Source organism: Camponotus vicinus, unplaced genomic scaffold, assembly GCF_025532165.1.
Source record: "Camponotus vicinus isolate PSW18456_S1 unplaced genomic scaffold, iyCamVici1.0 SCAF_7, whole genome shotgun sequence".
Lineage (NCBI taxonomy): Eukaryota > Metazoa > Arthropoda > Insecta > Hymenoptera > Formicidae > Camponotus > Camponotus vicinus.
This window is the reverse complement of record NW_028141979.1, coordinates 367,241-390,633: the sequence shown is the minus strand read 5'-3', so window position 1 is coordinate 390,633 and position 23,393 is coordinate 367,241. Positions and strand designations below refer to the sequence as shown.

The following is a 23,393-nucleotide window of genomic DNA, read 5'->3' as shown; positions in this document are numbered from 1 at the left end:
TTAAAAAATAGGTAAAAAAGTGTGAAAAAACTTTTCTGAAAGATTACAATTCTTTTACTCTTGACGTTACAGAAAATATGCGATGCATACAAAGTGCGGTTTCCATATGGTAATAAAAATAAATCAAATTGGACTACAGTTCATCTATGTGCATGTATAGCAAAGAAAATTGAATCATGCAACCACAAAAAATTCGTTAACGCACAACGGCCGTAAAAACGAAAAAACATTTTTCGCACGAATTTTTCGTATTAAAATTCTCTTGTACCTTATAAACTCATAAAAATTAAATTTTTATTTATATCCGAGCTTTAAAGAAGCGGGCTCTGCTACTTAACTATGCTGTTTAACTGATTAATTTTCGAAATTCTGTAGAGAAATGTACCCAGCGAATGAATGAATTAAAATTTTTTATATATCTCGTCTATGGAAATGCTTTCTCTACATCCATATTCATTTAATTCCATATTAATGACAATAGAAAAAAATTATATTTTTTAGATATTTAAAAATCTTTACATATTATGAAGTTGCAAATATCGCTGAAATTTCATTGATTATTTCATTTATCAATTTATTTGCTTATTAATAAATTACATGTCCATTTGTTTCATTTATCGACACATTGTGACGCATTGAAACACAAAAAATATTTTTCAAACAAAAAAATTTCAAACAATTTTACAGTTAATATTTATAAATATATTCTAAACTATACGCAAATTTTCTTTACGTATGATTAACTTGAAATTAATATTTTAACATAAAATTATAATCTCATGTTCTGCTTACATTCTAAAGCCATAAATAAAATGATTTAGTTGTGTGTCCGTCCGTTATTCCATTTTTTTCGCCGCATTTTTTCAGCGCACCTTTTGATAAATGCCAGGATTCAGAAGTGGCATTGATTTTTCCCCTTTTCCTACCGGCTTGTTACTCCATTATTCGCTTTGTGATTGTACGCGAGTTTTACGCTTGACGAGACGGCGCTTTAATTATCTTCGATCGCGCTTTCGCCACGAAATGCCATATGTGAAGTCGCTGAAAATTCCATTTACCGTATGACGGCGATTATTGGCCTTACATTTTGCTGACAAGCGCACGAGCATCTCATATAAATCATTGGAAAAAGCAAAGGACGTGGCGCATAAGGCGTGCGGTTTGATAAGAAAATCTACGTCAGATATGAACCTTTAAAAAGCTCTAGTAGGCGATGACATTTTATTACTCACAATCAACTTTGGATGACCTAGTTTTTCAATCACGTGTATATATATGTGTCACAACGAAATTATTTATATAATCATTTAACGATATTACTTTATGATATGTAATTTCTGAAAGTATTCTTAGTATTGCAATTTATTATGAAATTCTCTCGCGTGTTATCGCAGAGCAGATATAAAATTTATGTACAGCAATTTATTGAAGAAATTGCAAAGTTGTGAAATTACCTCATAAATTTATGCAACCATAACATTTTAATGTATCATTTATTCGTTATCATTTACGCATATTCTAACATTAATTTTCTTTCAAAGGAATTTAATATTATTCTATGAATAAGGTTTATGACACTATTGTGCCAATAATAATTCAATTTTTATAGTCAATATCCATAGTTATTCTGCAGAATATTTCAAAGTTATTACTACGTAATTTAACAACGTACGTTAGAGAGATAAACTAGATTTAAAATATAGAATGCTTATTATTCTCACATTTAAATGTAAATAGAATTTAAACGAATGATTAAAAATTGAAAAATTTTAATTTTTAGAAAATTACTTAAAAATTAGATTTGAATTGATTTCTTATAAAATCGAAAAAGTTATTAGATTTTTTGACTTTTACAGTTCCAATAACTTTTGGATTTTTGCAAATAGAAATTTACCTGCGTGAAATATGGACCAAATAGTGCGGACGAAAAGTGTGCACGTCAAGATTATAGGAAATTGCGAGCATCTTCTTTCTTGAAACTGTAGTTGCTGGTTCCGAGGCGCTGTCTGAGATGCTACGGTGCTAAACGGGTTAAGATACGAGGTCGCCGTTTTCAACAAAGGTCACGGACACGATAATACGATAGCGAGCGTGCCAAAAAAGTTCCATATAACTGGGAGAAGGAAATTTATGTACTTTAATATCGCGAAAACATGCGAATTAATCGTTTCTTGTTTTTGCAAAAATACACTGACGTGACAAATACGAATATTGCAAAATCGCAAGGTTATTCTTTCAAATTTTCCTTGCGGTCAAATGCCATATGTATGAAAAACAAATTGGGGAATATTTTATGAGAATTGGCAAACATATATCTAAAGAGCGATAAAAATTTTTCGACACAAATTCATAACAAGATTGAATGTAAATCTCGTTCTCTCTAGTCCATTTCGAATATATTATAATAATCTATGCTGATGTGCGTAAAAAAACAGTCTCTTCTTATGATGAGTCGGAATGAGATATCTTTTCATAGCTCGATATAGCTCATTTAGTGGAAATGGAAGGAAACCATTAGAGTTTCTCAGTCATTCACATAGAACAAAAGCTGTTAACATGATACACTGCTCCGACGCCCAGAACATTATCCTGCCAACATCCCTACTGAAAATAATCCTCGTTCGCTCAGAGTGTTATCGATCCTGTAGCAATCATGGTGACTCTCGAAAAATATCGAAATTTGAGATGAACAAGTTTCGCGCTACAAAAAAAAATTACTGCTATTGGCGTATAGACTTTTAAAGAGACACGTGTCGGAAGAGAAAAAAATTTAAGGTCACGGGAGATTGAATTTTACTGGAAAGATCAAAAGGGAGAAAACGAGTGGAATGAAAGGAATCATTATTATTTCTTTGAATTAAGAATTGAAAATTTAATCCAACGTGGTGCAATCGAGAAAAAATTTATGATAAATTCATTAGAAAAGACGCGAAAAGAAACGATAAACCGATCGGGAGTTTAACGTTTTGCAATTTGCTTCTTTGATTTCCTTTAAATAAAGTGAAAGAATCGATTCAATGTATTTACGAGATTAAATGTTGCTTATATTATGATATAATTTTTGCTAATTTTTAGACATTTAATTAATAATTCTTTTACAATTAGCCATTATTTTCCCAGAAAATAATAAATTACGAACACGTAAGTTAGTAAGTAATACTCTTTCAGCAGTTCTTGTAATATTAGATAATTGGCACTTGATATTCGCCTAGAATTGCGCATTAAAGACTTCCCGAGTCTGAGGTCACGTCACTCTTCTCCTTTATCTTTGACCTCAATTAATATAAAATATTCATGTGTGTCTACACTTTAACTCTACTATTTTATGAATCCAATTATTATCGAATTTTTTAAAGCAATATATATCATTAACTATCTTAATCGCTCTATACAGGGTGTCCCGAAACTAACGCTTGATATTTTAAAGGCAGATTCTCTGGCCAATTTAAAAACGATTTTTCCTCAGCGAAAATGTCGAAGGAGATCATTATTTTTTGTATATTCCCAATTTTTGTCATCATGTATCTTTCTAACTAAGCCTTAAATTAAAATTCTATTAAAGTAAACTCTACCTAAAATTAACTAAAGAATGTGACTTTATTAATATTTTATTCCCATAAGCCTTAGTTTGCGAAAAACCCTTTATTTTCAATCGTTTATAACTCGAAAACTATTAGTGCCGCGACATTTTCGCTGAGGAAAAATCGTTTTTAAATTGGCCAGAGAATCTGCCTTTAAAATATCAAGCGTTAGTTTCGGAACACCCTGTATAAATGAATGTAAAGTTTTAAAAGTAATATTTATAATTCACCTTGGCTTATTATCTTATGGCAAATTGGCTCTTATGCCAATTTTGATTTAATTTTTATTTATTTATTTGAGCCAAATTCCTAATTCTTAATTTTAATATACATATAAATCGTAGATTTTATATCTTCATTACTGATATATATGTGTGTGTTTTATATATATATTTTTTCCTTTCTATTTATCTATACCGATCCTATATTTTTCGAACGAGTAAATATTTTTTTAAATTATCAATAGAGTAAATTTTGCAAAGAAACGTTTATTTGTACTCGTAGATCTCCCCTTTCCTACATTTTCGACTTTAATCAAAAGTCTTCTCCCATTATTGAAATTGGCCACATTCTAGATCACAAATGACAAATACGATGACATGCGTATATTAATCTTTAATAATATACTTATATATAGATTTATATACAGGGTTTACCAAAAGTGTGGAAACCCCTTAATATTTCGAAAAATACGCATTTTTAAAAAAAATGTTTCATACAAAAGTTATAGGGTTTTATGTGGTGCATTACACAGCAACATTATTATGACCTCGAATAGCGTTGTCAAGGTTATGTGAAGGTCACCTCCAACTTTTTAAATGGGACACCCTATATGCTTTTGCATATTCTTGTAGCTCATCTCGAGAGCTTTCCAAAACACTATAATTAAGTTAGTTTTCATTAAGTACTTTCCGAGTTATGAGGCTTGAATTTTCTTTACACCAATTGATTCCTCTCATTATTTTGTACATAAAAGTATTAAGGTAAGATAATCGAAAAATGAATATTTTACTAGATATTTTATGGTTTATGTAAAATTAAGAAATGATTTCAATAATATGATTATATATAAAGATGCGAGGAAAGTATTTTATACGAATAATCTCCAAAGATTATAAATAACCTGCTAACAATAAATATTGCAATGGTTAAAAAAAAACATAACGTGATATTTCGAAATACGAAAATTCATATCTATCCCATATGGCGACAAAAAGTTAAAATTTTATTGGCTCGACAGTTTTTCGATGAAACGCATCGGTTGTATGTACATCAAATTGCATGCCTACAGGCAACGCAAGTGATAAATATCGTGTCGATGAAAGATCAAAGATAAATGAGAGATAGTGTTTGACTGTCTTTCCAACACGATCAATAATCTTTCCGCTTATATAAATAGCTGCTATTGATTTTCCACTTTTGCAACGTATTCTTCGTTTGCCTTCTCTCATCGGATTGCCGGCCTTCAATATTTCAGAGCGAGCACTATAAAAACAAACAATTCGCTTCTTCATTACCGTCTGCATAAGTACCATATCGATAAGAGTTTGGGCCAACACACAAATAAGCTAAACGTGTAAACATAAACTGAGATATATCAATCTATTTGAATGTTGGAGATTAAATCGCGTTTATAAGCATAAACTCATAGTTTATCGCGAGAAAAGAATTATTGCCGAAATTTTATGACGTTTACTTTTAATTCTTGTAATATAAATTCTCAAATAATTTTTTGAAGATGAAAATAAAAAAATATAATCAGACCGTTGATAAAACAAGATGTATCAATTATATTTATATTATTATAGAAAGTGATTTCTCATTTCAAATTTTCTCACATTCCTTAAAGGTGAGGCAATCTCGAAGAATCGCGAATTATTGGAAGAAATTTCAATTTCACAATTGATTGTGCTAAATGCATTTCTAATAGTACAACGCATCGTTAAATCTGCATTTCAATTCCGTTACCAGTAAATTTATTGCATCAACATAAAGCATTCTCGACATACGTTTCCTGGCTGTTATTCCACTTTGTGTACCGACATCCTCTTAAATTTACGTTTGACCATGCGACACATAATATACGCGACAAGTTCGAGACATGTGACGGGAAATGTGTAATTCTAATTTCAGGAAATTGTAAGCTATACATCTAACTTTACAAGTTAACACAAAGCTTTAAGACAATTTTCTTCATTCTCTCTTAAGCAAAAGAAATTATAGTTTACAAGTTTAATTCAGTATTATCATCATGTGTGTATAATAAAAATAAATATAATGCCTGTTACACATATAAATAATTAAAATAGTTCAATAGAAGGACAAATTATATGTTACATCACAAAAGATTATGAGAATTAATCATCATTAGCATTTGAGATTTCTATTCTAGAAAAGGTATTTGATTTTTCTATTGCAGGAAATGAAAGAAACGAACTTATTGTAATGTCATCTTTTTCAAGAAAATTCGCTGATCTAGAAATTACAAAGATTGCAAAGATCAAAGAGTAATCGAAAGTCAGAGAAAATCAGAGGTCATTCTACAAACTCTTCTTTATAATACATCCTTTCTTTTTCTGAATAAAGTAAAATGGAGAAAAATACGTCGTTTTTCGAGATTTAAAAAGATTTCGAGATTTAAGAAGAATTTGATTTGACAATTTCCGTAAAATAACTGCAGGAAAATTTTTTAATAAAATTAATTATTTAAATCTATTTAATTATATTGAAATATATAAATGTCCCTCTTGTCTTCTCCCAATATTAATTACAACAGAAATAGAAATGTGTTTTCATTTCGCTGAAAAAAAAGAGACAGAGATTAATCTTTATAATATTTATATAAATAATTTTCTTTAAAATTATAATTGATGCCGCATTTGAGAATTTATTGTTGCTTGTAAAATATGTACTTATTATTATAAAATACAAGATAAATATATTTCTAATTAATCTTTTCTTCTTTTCTAGGTTAAAATAATTTTTTTTTTCTTATGTACAATCTTTCAATCGCTTACTAGCATCAAGTTCACCGCTTTCCATTCTCGTATCGACACGTCGATTGAAAAGTATTCAGCCGAACTGGAGCACTATAGAAAACTCGTTGTTGACTCGTGTTCCTTCTCGCTGCACACGATCGGATATTCTCGGGGTGGACAATTGTTCGACTTTTGTACCCGCGTCAAGTCGGAAAAACACGACAATATCAACTGCAAGGTGGATAATCGTCACGACATATCACGATTTCATTATGTGTGAAATGGATTGATGTCTCAAAGTTTCTTTATATTCAGCATTTAAGTTTACAGTAGATGAAATTAAATAATTTTTAACCATTTTATATATCGAAACATCAAAAAAAGATAAAGAAAGTAAATATATACTATATAATAAATAATAAATCTTCTTGCAGTTTAACGCATTATTTTTCTTCACACGCGCCGGATGAATACGTTTCATCTCACTTCAAGTGTAAGTGGATTTAAGAGTTAGCAATTATTCTTGTTTACGTTGTCATCTCGTAGCATGGTAAACTCATTTGTGTGCGTGTGTACGTGTGTTTCCACAAGTCCTATAAGTTAAAGAGACTTGGGCGTTCCCGGTGGTTTCTCAAGGATGTGCCATTCCCCTCGTCGATTTACGATGACGTGTACAATCAATTAGATTTCTCCATCTTTTTCCGCCGTTTTTATTCTATCCCGAGGGTAAACACTTTTCTTCTGTCGGAGAGACCATAGCTTCTCTGAAATTTTTCTGAAGTTTTACTTTATTCGTCATTAGAGGGTTAATTTATAATTTCACATTACTTTAAAACAAATCTCGCGTAAAAATTTGCTGATGTACCTTCCCTTCCGACGTTGAAAGCAATTTTATGTAATATAAATCTCGTCTAAGATATAAATTGCACACATATCGATTATATGAATTTTAATATTAAAAACATTATCGTTGGATGTCAAAAAATTTCCACTTGCTATACTTTATGTATTGTTTTTCTCAGTTTGTTGAAAAATTTAGATCGCAATCTCGGTCGAGTTTATTTTAAATTGCGATCAGCGTATATCGCTGCCATGGGAGCAATTTTAATTCTTGTGAACTTTTTACGTTCAGCCCGTAACTCTCAGGATACCTCTATGTTTTACGTAAGACGAATTCACGTATACATATATATTTATATCGTAAAAAAACGCTGGATCATAACTCTACATTATCGCTAGAAGCGTAAAAAAAATTTATTTCCTTACATCATAATTCTTAACAATGGTGTTAATATTAATATGATGTTTATGAAGAAATTTATAAAGAGATGTAAAATGTATAAAATATAATGTTATATCCATCACGTTTGTGTCACGTATCTATAAAATATCTCGGAGAAAATTGTTCGAGTTTCTTCTCGAGAAGAAAGAAAAGATCTGAGGCGATCAAAAGAAACAAAATAGCGAACGCAAGAAAGTTTGGCGAAAAGTGCACACTTCGGACAAAGCAAGTTACTGCAATCAAGAACTCTCCGTGAAATGTGTCGCTGCGGATATAGAAGTCGCTCGTACATAGCCGGAAAAACTCCAGGGATTTGATTAGGATATATCGGTGCTTGTCCCTTTGTTCATCTTTGCTTCGTCTGCTCGTTTTATTGCTGACTCTTAGTAACAGTGCTGCATAAAAGACGAATTTCCGGTTCGCAATTTCCGGTGATGTCAATTACGTCTTATTTTTAATTCGAGGCTTTTAATATCTAATACATATGTCTAAAAAAATATTCTTTTTACTTTTTAAAACATTCTTGCTAATTCACTGATATTTCAAATTTATTAATATTTAATAATTTTTGTCTTGCAAACTTGTAAATGTTGCAAAATAACTAAGCCGCGATGTTTTGAATTGAGAGAGAGAAGAGAGAGAGAGAAAACTGAATATAAAATATTATTGAAAAATATTTCTACAGAATTATAGCGGGCGAGATATTGGTTCTTGGCTTTACACAAAATGCTCGAGGACAAGAAGTTATATGAGAAGTGAATTGTCGGAAAATCATAATTCAAGTATATCGTGTTGTGGCAATATTTTATTATAAAATTGTCATCTTTCATAAAAAAATATATATTTTATAGAGAGGAGAAACTAAAACCTTTCAGCGTGTTATAGGAAAAGAGATGTTATTCCCCATCGTACATTAAATTTTGACAGTTACCAAAATATACGTGATTACTATAGAAACTCAGGATTATTAACTTAATTATGTCTTAGGAGCATTTAATTAAGAGATGGTTAATTAGGTTGATATTTCAGCATACAAGAATTTATAATAAAGATTATTATAGTCTCACTAAGATGATTAGTTAACTATGCACAATAAATTATAATTGATCTAATTTCTCTCATCGAGGTCAATTTAGAGTGTGGATTACAAAATTACATGTATATCATATACGGAAATTCTCATATACACTTACGTACATGATGGACATTTTTGTCACATGATGGACAGCAATGAAGTCCAACTACATCCAGCAAACGTGCGCGCAGTTAGTTTATCCAACTACAATTTAATTTATATGAAGCGTGTTACTTTATCAATATCGATAAATATGACACATGATAAATATTCTCTTAAACGAGATTTCTTAAATGATATTTTAAAATTAGATTAAATGATATTTTAAAATTTCTTAAATGATATTTTAAAATTAGATTATTTCAAATCTGTGACATTTCATAATTCGCAGTGCTGTTAAATTTATTTAAAACCACTGCATCAGTGATATATTGATACCACTTAAGAAAATATGTGCTTAAATTTGAATCATCAAATATCACTAATAAATTAGCGACGATTGTCTCATCTACAATAACTCTTTTTATTTTATAGCGCGCCCGTGCTAGAATGCAAGCCCGAGAACAGATCGGCGCGAGGTCCCGGGGGTCGTCCAGCTCCACTTTTACGATCCCGAACTCTCCCAGCCATTGTCGCGCCTGGTCTCAATATTCTCCAAGCTCAAATCGATGCTCGTTACAACGGTAAGTACAAATAGCATTTTTTCTTCTTCTTTCCGCCTCTTTCCTTATACTTATCATACAAACACTGTATTATTGTCGTCTCGATCCATTTCTTGCGATAACGTTTCCTTTGTAACATATATTTTCTCTCTCTCTCTTTCTTTCTCGTATTGCCTGCAGCTTCTCCTTTGCGTTTCAAGTACGCAGTTAGTTCGAAATGCCTCTCTTTCATCTTTCTATTGTTGGTAATCTGCTTTTAATGCGCGAATATGATATTGCTCCTTATCGTTGTTTTATAGCATCGTCTTGTATTTCTTCTCGCGGTAACATGTAACAGTAAAATTAATATAAATATATATGTAATTCATATGTATATAAAAAGAAGTTAAAATAAATTAATAATTGTGCCATATTGTGTTTAAATCGACATAAATATATTAAAATGTCGTCCTTTTGCACGTTACCGATGTATCATCTTTCTATCGATGTAAGCGTTGCATTTCATGCGTGTAAGTTTCTCGTTTTGTAAATTTGAAAATTCATACATGAGTAGAAATGCGATTATCTTCAGAAATAGCCTCTCACCATTTAATCATAGTCATCTTTCGCTCGCATTCAGCGGTTACAACGGGGATATCGGTCGTTCCATCCTCCAATACGGACAATACGACTTGCGCGAAGCGCGGAAGCACGGCTTCCCAATGTACCAAGCTTCTTACGCCGAGAATATCCTTTACGGATGACACGATAGGTAAGGTACCAAGAATTTATTGCATAAATCATGAAACGAGAAATCCCTCAAGTTTATATTTGAATCTCAGCCCCGCACTTTAGTAGCCCATGTGTTCACACATTACTTCTTTTGTATTCTTATACTGCCTTTTTTTAAGTAAATGTTCCATTTTTCTTATTGTGCATGCGAATTATCTGATACAAGTAGATCATCTAATAGGACTGTCAATTTCTCGCGATTGAGATTATTCATTTTAAATAGCGATTCTATTAATATTCTCATGATGTAATCCTTTATTCATGTAGAATACAAGCATGCTTGTGTATAAAAATGGCGATATTATTGTGAATATTACAAACTTACTATTATAATAATTAAAAAAGTTTAATTTAAATTATTGCAGAAAATGTAATATTTCAAATTAACATAATTTCCTGAAAACTTTGTCGTTTCCTTATTATTCAATTAACACAGTCTTTTATTATTTTCTACGCGGTGCTTGTATACATAAATTAATGGAAACGCAATTTAATTTAATAAAAACCGCAATTTAATGTTTTAAATTTTAAGCGCTAAAATTGTGCAGATTATTATACAAGTACAACAATGTGTTTTTTATTCTATATATCAATCTTTTGTGCGTCCAATCGCAAAACCGTAAATTATATTTTACATTCGATTTCTCCTTCTTCTTCTAAGGGAAGAAGTACTGGTCTTAAAATTGTTTGACGTTGCAGAAACTTGACTGCATTGCGCATTGTTGTGTTCGGTGAACAATGTTGCAAAACTCGTTTGCTCGATAGTTGTGGGAAGTGGATTTTACAGCGTGTATTGACTGTCGGACAGCCGAGAATCGTTGATTGTGCGCCCCGTCCCCCATTCAATTCTTCATGTCGGTTTTCCTCTGTGACAGCACGCCGCGTCTCCGACTCTGGACCAGCGAGCAGGGAATCCTCCAAGGAACACTCAGCAAGAAGCGGCAGGTTGAGTACCTCCAGCATCGGCGGCTCGCAACCTCTCAACCGCCTCGCGAGGCTCTTGAACCAGAGGCCGAGCTTCACCCCGAGCGATGAAATTCCACGACGGCTCTCTTGGGAGAGGTATGTCACCGAATTATATCGACTATATCGCGTATTTCGTTGCATACACGTTGCGTATAATTCACTGGGGGCGAAAGTCAAGTCGCGATTATCAGGTCGGATGATTGTAATCTGATGTAAAAGTGGTTCTAAAGGCGACGAAATTGCAATATTGATATTTTGATATTTTAAACGAGCGAAAACTGCATTCTTTACATACAAGATCCAGGAGAAATTTGAATTGAATTAAAGGCGGTCTTATATATATGTGGAGCAAGCGCAGCGAAAGATTGGCTCCAACGATGCAAAGAGATTAGTCGAAACCGATAGAATACGAAATTAGATGGAAAACCAATAGACAAACGTTAGCTTGGCGAAACTGCTTAATAATTGCATTCGGCATTTGCTTTGCAAAGTGTTCTCGCCGAATTGAATTTTGGATTGGCCTTTGAATTGGCAAATAAAGTGCTAGCGAATCATTCGATTCTTTATTCAAACGGAAGAAACTCGATTTTTTTGTCAGTTTATATGTATATTCGCGACAACATGTTACAGCTCGTGTTAGTGATCCTCTTGATTATGTCCACTTTATCATGCTGTCCTCATCAGTTGTTTCCCGGCCTGGTCCTTTTTATTTTTCGTGTTACTCGTGATACGATCGGGAACATTTATTTCATACATAACTACAGAAATAGGCGGTTAAATAGTTTGATAATGACGTGTACAAATTGCTCATGTTGATCTAATCTGTTTTTTTTAGAAATGATAGTCATCTAGATAAATGGTCTTAGAAAAAAAAAAGTAGATTCGTTTCATGATAAATAATTTTCCTCAAAGAAATGGCGTTATTTGTTAAAGAATGTCTAATTTTTTTCTAAAATTATTCGTATTAAATAAGCAAATACATTCAAATCAGAGAAAGCAAGTAATCATGATACATAGTTTCCTGATTTATTATTGTTATTTTCTTCAGCATTATACCCACACACAATAGAGTATTAGCATCAGTTGGTTTTTATCGGTTTTTTGTCAGAATCGATAAACGAAGCGTGAAACAATTTCCTAGTTAGTGATACCATTGTGTCACTATGAATGTGTTCTTATTGATCGTGTCGATGAATAGCGCTCTGATAGATTTCCTGGGCATTATCTCGCTGTATAGGCTGTTCCACGTAAATTAGAAAGCAATTTTCTTGAATACATTCCTTTCAGAAACGCAAATTCAATTTCCAAACAGGAGATGTTGATTGTTTCGAAAACATCCTCGTCGGAATATTCAACTCAGGAAGCACATTTTCGTTATTATTATGGTGCGTCTCGTTATTATTATTTTGCACAAGTGTCTTGAGTTACCGAAATTGGGATCCCGAATTAAAATACAAATGTTGCAAAGCTATTTCGACAAACAGAGATGTTTTGCGTTCACGAGGATCACGATTAAAATAACAAGCTTTACTATACTAGCTTTCACCCTAGAGAAAGAATTTTATCGTGGAGATTAGTCGCGAGCTTTACTCAGAGAGTATCTTTATCATTCATACAGTTACTTTGTCTCTCGCTAATGCTATTTGCTCGCCTTTGATGCTTGTTCTAAATTTAAAAATACGAGTCTCTCTTGAATAATTCTGAGCACTTTCAACAGGATTAAATAACTAATATCTTACATAATGGTACGTGTTATAATTGCGGTAATTTTGGTTTCGGCAAAAAGTCACAATATTGTCGAAACGCGAATGTAGATCCTCGACATCTAGGATATCCTGTTGCGAGTAACATCTGGCGCCTTTATTATACTATAAACGCGTATGTGCTCTCGACGATATTAAATTACCGTCACCTCGGCGATGGTAGCTCGGCTGGGAAACGCTTAAAACGAGGGAAACGCATCCTGCATCAGCAGTTCGCGCGAACCGCACCCATGAAAATGCATCGATCGCTTGATTTACGATCCTCGCCATATCTGCGTCATTCACGCGGTTGGAATTCTCTTTGCTGATCAAAGAATTTAGCATGTATTTTGCTCTTCCCGTCATTGATTACGTGAGCTTTTCACGTAAAATACGATGTAAAATGAACATGGAAAATAAAAGTCAAATCTGTATGCTATAAATGAAATTTATAGAAAAAAATTAAGATAAAAAGTTGTATATACAGGGTGTCCCGAAACTAACGCTTGATATTTTAAAGGCAGATTCTCTGGCCAATTTAAAAACGATTTTTCCTCAGCGAAAATGTCGAGGGAGATCATTATTTTTTGCATATTCCCAATTTTTGTCATCATGTATCTTTCTAACTAAGCCTTAAATTAAAATTCTATTAAAGTAAACTCTACCTAAAATTAACTAAAGAATGTGACTTTATTAATATTTTATTCCCATAAGCCTTAGTTTGCGAAAAACCCTTTATTTTCAATCGTTTATAACTCGAAAACTATTAGTGCCGCGACATTTTCGCTGAGGAAAAATCGTTTTTAAATTGGCCAGAGAATCTGCCTTTAAAATATCAAGCGTTAGTTTCGGGACACCCTGTATATATACAACTTTTTATCTTAATTTTTTTTATCTTGTATAATAAAATGATATTAATCTCGATAGACGAGAGTGCAATGCGACGAGTTCTTGCCTACCGAGGAGCAGTTCGATCGACAGCGTAGCGGAATGGGGTTTGACAGGAGGAATAGGAACTGTCGCCGGAAATAACAGTGCGAGCGCTGGCAACACTTACGGTCTATTTGTCGAATATCCACCTTTGCGAAGAAGTCCAAGCCCGCTACTGGCAACGCGGGGTGACAGATTGAGTTTAGTATCACCTAATATCGGTCGAAGGCTAAAAGGACACCGAGCGGTCGTAGGTGAGTCGTTGCAAATTATTAATCGACAAAATATTTTATTCGTTGCCGAGCAAAGATTTTGCGCTTGAAATAAATGTCCTCTCGCTTCTCTCGCTAAATTATAATGGTAAAAATGGCTTCAAAGTTTTTAATTAAAATCATTTGCGCGAACGTTAATAAGAAGGTTAATTAATGAATTACATGGCAACACCTAATCAAAAAGGTACTGCTGGCGCAATTTTCTGAAAATTATTAATTGAGGCTGTAGTACGATTTCATGCCTGAATTGCAATATCTGTAAATTTGTTGCAAAAGCTTGCTCAGATATGACGCTCGAGATATATATAATATTTCTCGAAATATATATTTATTTTTATCAGTCGGTAAAAGGAAACTGATAAGAGCTTCTTATTCATTCATTCAGGGAAAGCAATAATAAATTTATTTGCAAAGAGTGATTTAAAAAATGACAGACATTAATAATCGCTTCACTTTGCTGCTATAAACAATAATAAAAAATCTTGAATATCTTGTGAGACATAAAAACTTTATGAAACATGAAAAATTTTATTCTCTCCTTCGAGAAAATAAAAATATTTACATGCGTTTGAAATATAAGGACATATCTTTTTTTTCTTTAATCAACGGTATTAATGAAAAATTGGTTTTGCACGAGCGAATCAAGTTCCACCAGACTGCTCTGCATGAAACTTGTTCCAGCAGATTTGATTAATCTATATCTGCACAGAGTTTACAACTGACATGGCAAATTGAGTTTAAGGAGTACGAATCTTCATTACTTGTAATTTAATATATGTTCAGAGTTGCAGTTTCCCGATAATCGTCCATAATCACGTAATGATAAAAGTTGCAAATTTTAATTATTCATTGGCTGAGTGTAATTTTGCGCCCGCAATAATCTAATATACAATATATTTATTGCAGCAAGTATTTGTATATTTATATGTATAAAGTTGAATTTTGCTAGTACATACACATGTGTAAATAGTCTGGAAATGTTTTCTATAAAGTACGAGTGACAGTTGTGCAAGAAAGTAAAACAGGCAATATTTACAGCATGTCGTCTAAGAGGATATTTTATGATATCGCATTACTTTTTCAATATTTACCTATAAACTGATTGCAATACGAATCAAATAACGGTAACTGTAGGGAATTCAATGCTCTAGCAAAGGGAAACAGTTCGTTTGACTTGTAATTGATAAATTGGCAAAGTCGAATGAAATTTTGATTTTTTCTCTGCGAAATGTTTCTCATTCTTTTAGAAAATGATGTTTGGTAAGTTAAATTCATCTATAATCATCATTTATAAGAAAAGTATTTCTCCAAAATGTTCTTGTCGAGGGATAAGCTTGGAACAGAAAGTTTTGGCCACCGGAGGCCGCTGTGGCTTAAAGTTAAATTGCAGGAATGATATTGTTATCGGAATTCTGAATGCTTATATAGCATCAACATCTGTTACACCGTGCTCGCAATTATCTTTACAAATTTGAGAAATTTGCAATTCTTAAGATATTTTCAAATTAAATTCTAAAATAAGTAAGTTCTACAAAATCGAAATAGAACATTTGCAGTTTTTTATTACTGAACATTTATAAAATATTTTTTAACCAAATATCTTCCTTTAATCAAGATAATGAAATATTCTCTTTAATATGTGTGTATATTAAGGAAATTTCTGTGCAAAGAGGTCTATTCAAGTTTATAATTGCTTTTCGCAGAAGTTATTAGTTAGCGCGAAACAGTGCCTTAAATAAAATGAAAAAATAAATCTTCAAAATAATTAGTGCAGTAATTTTTGGGACGAATTTTTTCCAAGAGAGTATAATACTCTGACACAGCCTATAGAACGATATTCCTGATTACAGCCTTGTATGCGCGATGCTCGATTAGGCGTCTGAAAGTGATGAAGCCAGAAAGCGTACACCTCGAGCAAAGTGCACGATATACCGGCCTGGACAGGTCTCTTCTCAGCCAATCGTTTTCTGCGTTTCGTTTAAGTCTACCTGTTTGACGAAGGAAGAAAGGTGTTCTCGCGAGTCGCGTGTCTAAGCGACCTGCACAGTTCGCGGCCGCGACCGTCCTCGCGTACTTCGAAACTCTCGCCGAGTAAGACTCGCGATGGTGAACAAAGGACGCGCAAACATCACTTATCACACGTGATAGAGAGCAAATGCAATTTCCCTAAATCGCGATTTAACAATCAGTGGCATTCGATTAATCTAAAAGTCTTCAACTTTTTCGCGCACGATATCCTCTGCCTTTCTCTTCTTCTACCTCCCTAAATTATATATAGTTATATAATTCAGTATTCATAATAATTCATCGTTGTATATAAAGAAAATGATGAAAACCTCCTTTCTCTAGCAACGATTAATGATACTGACGTAGGTGGAGTCAATCTTATTAAAAGTCAATTGCTCCATATCCAAAGTAAGTAGTGATCAGTGAGTGGAACGATCTAATAAGCGGAGAATAATTTTCTTACAACGATCGAACAATCACCAACGATGTGCCAACAATATTACGACAAGTAACGTTTTTAAAAAGAAACTGTATAAAATTGAAAAAATTGAAAAAATTGAAAATGCTGTGATATACTTGACGAATCTCACGGACCTTCGAATGGCTCGAAGCGCTGCAAAGCTTCGAAAAAAGACGAATTATCCACGAACTTTATCGATATCGTTAAACTGTGAATCGAGCTAGTTGGCGATTATGGCATACATCGAAAAACATGAGGAGCTCGATGAAATTTGTCCACGACAGAGCCGCGCCATCGTTCGATGAAAATGAACGAGGAAGGTGGAATTTGAGAGACACGTACGGAGGTGGAGGACCTCACGAATGCATCGTCGGGAATCGTCGCGCGGCATAAACCGGTTTCTACATTCGGTGCAACGACGTGCAACGGCGCCGCCGGTGAGTTTTAACGAGAACACCTCACGACACAAACGTCCTAATCGATTCGATTGCGAGTGGTAATTACGAGCGGTTTAACGAGATTGAATTTCACTGTTCGCCTCTCCGACCTCTCCAGACATCATAGCAGAGTCGCTTCGGAGACTGACTTGAATTTGATAGAGCGATGATATTTCGCACGCATCGCAATCTCGATTCACACGATTTCTAAGAGCATAAGCATCAACGAGCTTAATCGTTATAATTCATCGCACTGAGCAAAATCATTTGATTGCACCAACAAGACGTATCTTATAAAAGGCATTTTGGTTAAATCAAGCAGAATTTCTAGTCATCACGATAAGACTCGATTTTTTATAACTAGAACGTTTAATAGACTTTATTATAAAGATTTGGATCTATAAAACTTTTTGCTATATCAACTAAATAACTAAACATGGACATATTGATGCCATTTTCTCTGTAAATTTAGTATTATTATCAAGAAAATTTGGTAAATTTAACAGGAAGAAATTAATCATACTCATCTGGTCTTTTCCTAAAGGAATTCTAATTCGTCCATTTTTCAACAGACATACTAATTGAATCTGCCAGATTTCTAATTAATGCAATCAGATTTCTTTCTCAGTGCGATGTTTTGCAATAATGCGAGGTGAAGCTGGAGGATTCCGATCATATCTCATTTTAGCATCATTTATCCGAATCGCCCTGATATCGGAAGAATGATGGTTGATCCGGAGAGATTCTCGTAAATTCCAATCGATTACGCAAGATACATCTTCCGTCCCTAGAGACGATTCGCTTTCACTTTCGTCAAGGGTCCGGGTTCTCTCGCTTAAATGTTGCTTCGGTTCTCGTTGGAAATGGAAGACGGGTGTCTTTTCGCCATTCACTCTCGAATACCGCGACGCAACGTGAAAGAATTTAAACAGAATCCACACGACGAGCTTTGAGCAAAGAGAGGAAAGTGATTCGGGTATACAACGTCTTGATATGCACGTCAAGTGAAAGCAAACATGCATATACATTCTGCATATAAATGGCAGAGGCAAATGTAGATGAAACGATCCAAGCGTTTCAGCGGAATTACATTCCTATCCAACAATTACTGATGAATTTTTCCTATTAGTTTCCGAAAATATAAGCGCTATTTTTTTGCGTTGATATTTTTAAAGAGCATTAATATACCATTTACTTGTAATAATACATTAAATTTGTAATATTTGGTGTGAATAACTAATACAATAATGTAACAGACTTGATAATTACAAATTATTCATCTAATTAATGCACGAGAGAAATATCTTTTAATTAAATTTGATTAAATCAATAATAATATGCGCGTGTGTATATTCTCATTATCATTCTTAATTAAAAAACATTCAAAAGTGCGTGATATTGAAGCCGGTATATTAAATAATCATAATTGCTAATATAAGAATGATTGAATTTGAACAGTTTTATTATTATCGTTACATTACTTTTTTCCATTATTTTATATCGATTTAAACTTTTTAGAGAGAGATGTTTGTTAACATCGATTTCTAGATTAAAACAGTAATTATCGTCAAGTTATAAGACTTAATATTATGCATCGATTGCATGGACCACATCTGTAAGATCGGATTATGTAAATGCGTTCGCCTAACGTCAACCTAGCCATCGAAGAATCATGATCGGAAGTGACAGGCGGAAATGAGATATTTTCTCAGATTTTCCTTGAAATTAATTCTTTTTCTTTTTTTCATCCGACCTAAATTAAATTAGTCGAGCTATGGCCACGCTATGTGACAATTGTAATTTTCATGAACAATTGCATTTCCTTCGACTTTTTCATTTAATCGAATTTTTAATTAAAGTCTCCTTTACAAAGTGGCATTGATCCAAAACTTGTTTGAGTGGTATCTTTATGTGAAGAAACTAATTGCATTTTTTTTATTACAAAAACATTATATCGTAACGCGCATTTCAAACTTATAGTTGTAAATAAACCTTTCCTTATTATTATTGCTTTTTGTCTTCCTTCTCTGTCTCTGACTTTTTTCTTCATAAATTTATGCCGTATAGCCCTATTTCAAGCTTGTTGAGTTGAATTATTCAGAATCCAAAAGTGATCTTCATGCATGGCGAGCTTCCTTTATTCCGCATCGTCAGCAATGCGAGACAAGGAGATATAATAAAAAAAAGCCAAAAAATGAGTACTTCTTCTCACCTCGTGTCAATGTCATAATATTTTATGGTGTTAACCAGATTTTCAGAAGAAACGATCTCCCTCTCCCTCTCTCTCTCAGCTTTATTTTTTTAGCTACATTTCCATCTGCTATGACGCACCAAGTTTGCTTCTTAATTATCCACTCGCTCGTATACTCGTACGAGGAGAGATCACGATCTAAGCGAAACTTCACGGACTGGTTTACGACGCTCACAGAAATCACGGAAGTTCCCGATTGTTCCCCCATCGTAATTGTCCTACTTCCGCTCTTTCAAGTTTTGCATGAAATTACTTCATAGTACTCTAAAAGTTTCCGTTACGAATTTGTTCGCTGTTCACCCTTCTGCCCACTATGTCGTGTGAGAAAAACACTCCGGAAAAGGGCGGCACCTGCGATGCATGTACCGATGTATCGGGTGTCCTCGTAGTATCGCATATTTTAAAACGGTCGAAAAGTAGCGGTAAGGTAAGCGTTGATATTTTCGATAGATGCGACATCAGAAGAGACCTGAGAAAAATCAAAATTATAATCATAAAATATAATATTGTATATCCATTTTTTTCCACACACAGAATGTATAATTGTCTGAGAAGCAGGTGAGTCTTTGTACGTTGAAACACATCTAGCAGTTCTTTTATAAGGCATGGGAATATTTCTGTGAAAACACGTAGTAATAAGTGTGCTATATTACTAGATAATAATCTGTAATTTATATTATTTTTAGACCTTGATATTTTAACGAGAAATCTCAGCACAAATGGATAATCATTGTTGCGGAGATATTTCTGAATTAATTACACGTTAATCGTGAAACGATTAAGGGATATTAATGTAAAATTATACGAGTTCAATAATAATGATGATAAATCCGAGAATTTTTTCGTATATCATGTTTGCTAAAAATTGAATATATTTAAATGAAATCATTTTTATGATTAAATTATTTACATTCCTTTAAAAAAAATTTAAGACTATATCTCAATATCATATTGATAAAAGCCAAAGGCTTTTTCATTTCTTATAAAAACATGTAAATCTCAACACGGTTTCGTTTCATAGAGAATACCAGAGAGATAATAAAAACGGTACACATTGATTTATTACGTATTGATATCTCTCTTACATTATATTTTGGATGTGATAAAAATTTATATTACAAGCTATTTTAGAAAAAAATATGCCTTGAAAATTCATAAAATATTTTAATTTAATTTCTTATTCATTTAACTATATTTTCATTACATTTATTGCAATTTAAAATTTTTTAAAGATCTAATTTCTGTAAAAATATTTGATTATATTATACTGTAAACATACATTAGACAGTCCATTATTAAGAAATAATTATGTTATAAAGGAGTTTCTCTCTCTCTCTCTCTCTCTCTCCCTCTCTCTGTCTGTCTCTCTCAATACGCAAACGTATTTCAAATGCAATATCTTGTATGCGTCAATCTGAAACCTGCCAAGCTCATGTTACAGCCCTGAGTCTAACGAAATTCGAACTCACCTGCCCCAATGTCATGCTCGGATGCTTAACAGCACACCACATCTGTTACGAGCCTTCCTTTCAGTCTGTGTCCTTCCTTTACATCGCGAGGAAGTACTTCTGCGCGAGGAATAGCGAGGAATATTTCTGCAAAAAACGCGTCTTGTAATTGTCCCGTAAATTTTGCGCGAGTTTCAAAAAAATGTATGACTTATATTTGGAGAGCTATATATGACATTTTTTTACAAATTTTTGAGCAAAGGGAAAGTTTTTATATCAGTCACAAAAAAGAAAAAAAATATATACATATAATATTTTTTTTCTCTGTGTTAATTTGGCGAGTTGAACGTGGGAAAGATCATTTCGCGTGGTTAATTGACTTCGATAGATTTCTCTTTGACTATGTAACTGGAAAAGCTCTACCTCATTTTTGTGGCTTTCCATGACGCTTTTCAGTGTTCCCGGTGCAACGCGAAATTGCATCGTTGCACTGCAAATCGATAACGAAATTACATTCCGCTTCGTTAAAGGCGAAGTTACTTTCAATCGGATGTGATAAAGTCACGATCAAGTGACACACCGGATTTGGTCAGAAATGTATATACGTATGCGATACCCGAGTATTATTGTAATGTGTACACAATTGCCTTTGTGTAATTCTAATGACTCAACGCAGTGTGGTTTACATTATTTATGCAACGTGATTCTCTCTGATATTTCTTACAAAGAGTTATATAATGTGATTGACATAGTAAACTTTGAATGATCGATTAATAAAAATCGTCTTATCGTTATAATTTTCATCTGTTGTCATCATTAATTTGACAAAAGTTAATTTGTTAAAAGTGTGATGTGGATAAAAGTGCTTATAATTTTTGTGATTCAATTTATAAGAAGAGAATTAGACAATTTAGTTTGCCGATGTACATTACAGTCTCCACGCACTAAATCAAATTCCAAATTGTTATCATCGAATGAACATTTCTCTCACAACGGCGATATAAAAATGAGGAGTTCGACGCACGAATGGAATTTTGAATAAAATTTTACAAGGTAAACGAAACAGAAAATTCATGCAATTTTGCAAATAATATTTTCCATTTAATTGTAGAATAGTCTGATTTTATTTCAACAAATATTACGTATCTTCAACGATATGACAGACTCGCGTTATATTAAAGAAATTATTGATCCACTTCGAAAAAAATTTATACGTCTACGATTATTATAGACATTATATAAAAAAAATTATTCATCTATATCTCATATAAAAAACCTATACGGCTGCCAGTTTGACAAGTGAATAATCGATATTAAATAAAAAAAAGCATTCACGAATAGATATTTGGAAAACCGCGGTGACGTTTCCGCGGTGATTGAAATTTAAACGTATTGTACGCGGGAATAAAGTAGACAGAGATAAATAGGATGACGCGTGTACGTGAGAATTGACTAAATTCTGTAATGTTACGATATCTATTTGTTTTCGATGCAATTAGTCGTGTTAAATCCAATTATCAGTTTGTCTCAATCAAAAGTGGCGCGACATCAACATGTTCCGTTCGCGAGCGAGAATATTTATTTAGTAGAGTTTCATTGAAATTTTTGTCCATAAATCGAAAATTTTACAAAGCGTATTCTGTCAAAAAGCAGTTCACATGAAACAATGCAATATGCCCGATTATAATATAATGCAATGCTGTAATGAAAGTTATAATTAATAATATATATATATATATTTTTTTTACATTATAATGTATAGGGTGTTTCTTAATAAGTGCGAAAAATTTTAGGAGATGATTCTTTGTCGAAAAGGAAGATTTGTCGTATAAATATATACTCCTACATCCTTCCCTGTGGAGTTACATTCCTCCAAAAATGGGGTAAAAATTAGGTTTTTATTTTTTTCTCAAATTTGAAACAAGTTAAAGAAATGAAATTAGGTGGATATTTTCTACTAATAATATGTTTGATTTATTTAGAAACTTTTTTATTTCTTTTATTTTTTCATAAAATCAGTAGTTTTCAAGAAAAAAATAAAATACGTTATCGTGCACAGCACGATGCTAAATAGCATAGGTTTCGAATTACGAGAAATTAAATTTTAAAATAAAAATAAAATTAGAATAAATGTTGGGAAATTGAAACAAAAACAAAATTATAATAAAAACCTGAAAACTTAAAAAATAAAAACCTAATTTTTACTCCCATTTTTGGAGGAGTGTAACTTCACAGAGAGGGATGTAGAAATATATGTTTATATAAAAGATCTCCCTTAAATTTCGACAAAGAAATTTCCTACAATTTTTCGCACTTATTAAGAATCACCCTGTATATTAATATTTTCTTTAAAGTGCGATGTTATGTTATTTTCAGATATTTTAAACGTATAATAAAGCTGCTATATAGATCGAGATATTTTTTTTATATATGTGTATGTATATTGGATATACATATATGTATATATAATAAACATGTGTTTTTTTATCATTATATAAAATATTTCTCATTATATGCTTTAACGCACAAAA

General features: G+C 32.7%; 1 protein-coding gene and 1 long non-coding RNA gene across 8 annotated transcripts in view; one reads left to right on the top strand and one right to left on the bottom strand.

Moving 5' to 3' along the window:
* Wake (ankyrin repeat and fibronectin type III domain containing protein wide awake) overlaps positions 1–23,393 on the top strand; it is a 78,410-nt gene that overhangs the window by 25,344 nt on the left and 29,673 nt on the right. For 2 of the 6 annotated variants that reach the window (XM_083105545.1, XM_083105542.1), the window contains exons 3-6: positions 9,451–9,599; positions 10,198–10,329; positions 11,225–11,411; positions 13,985–14,241. In XM_083105545.1, the coding sequence (XP_082961671.1) occupies positions 9,451–9,599; positions 10,198–10,329; positions 11,225–11,411; positions 13,985–14,241 (725 nt within the window). Of the gene's footprint in view, positions 1–9,056; positions 9,107–9,450; positions 9,600–10,197; positions 10,330–11,224; positions 11,412–13,984; positions 14,242–16,308; positions 17,164–23,393 lie in introns of those variants that run through there. The other 4 variants (XM_083105543.1, XM_083105544.1, XM_083105547.1 and 1 more) reach the window with 4 other exon arrangements.
* Positions 18,622–23,393, bottom strand: part of LOC145975219 (uncharacterized) — a 51,270-nt gene continuing 46,498 nt past the window's right edge. For both annotated transcript variants that reach the window (XR_014439916.1, XR_014439917.1), the window contains exons 4-5: positions 20,884–21,009; positions 18,622–19,883 (exon numbers count right to left, since the gene is read on the bottom strand). This is a non-coding gene — a long non-coding RNA (uncharacterized LOC145975219). The remainder of the gene's footprint in view (positions 19,884–20,883; positions 21,010–23,393) is intronic.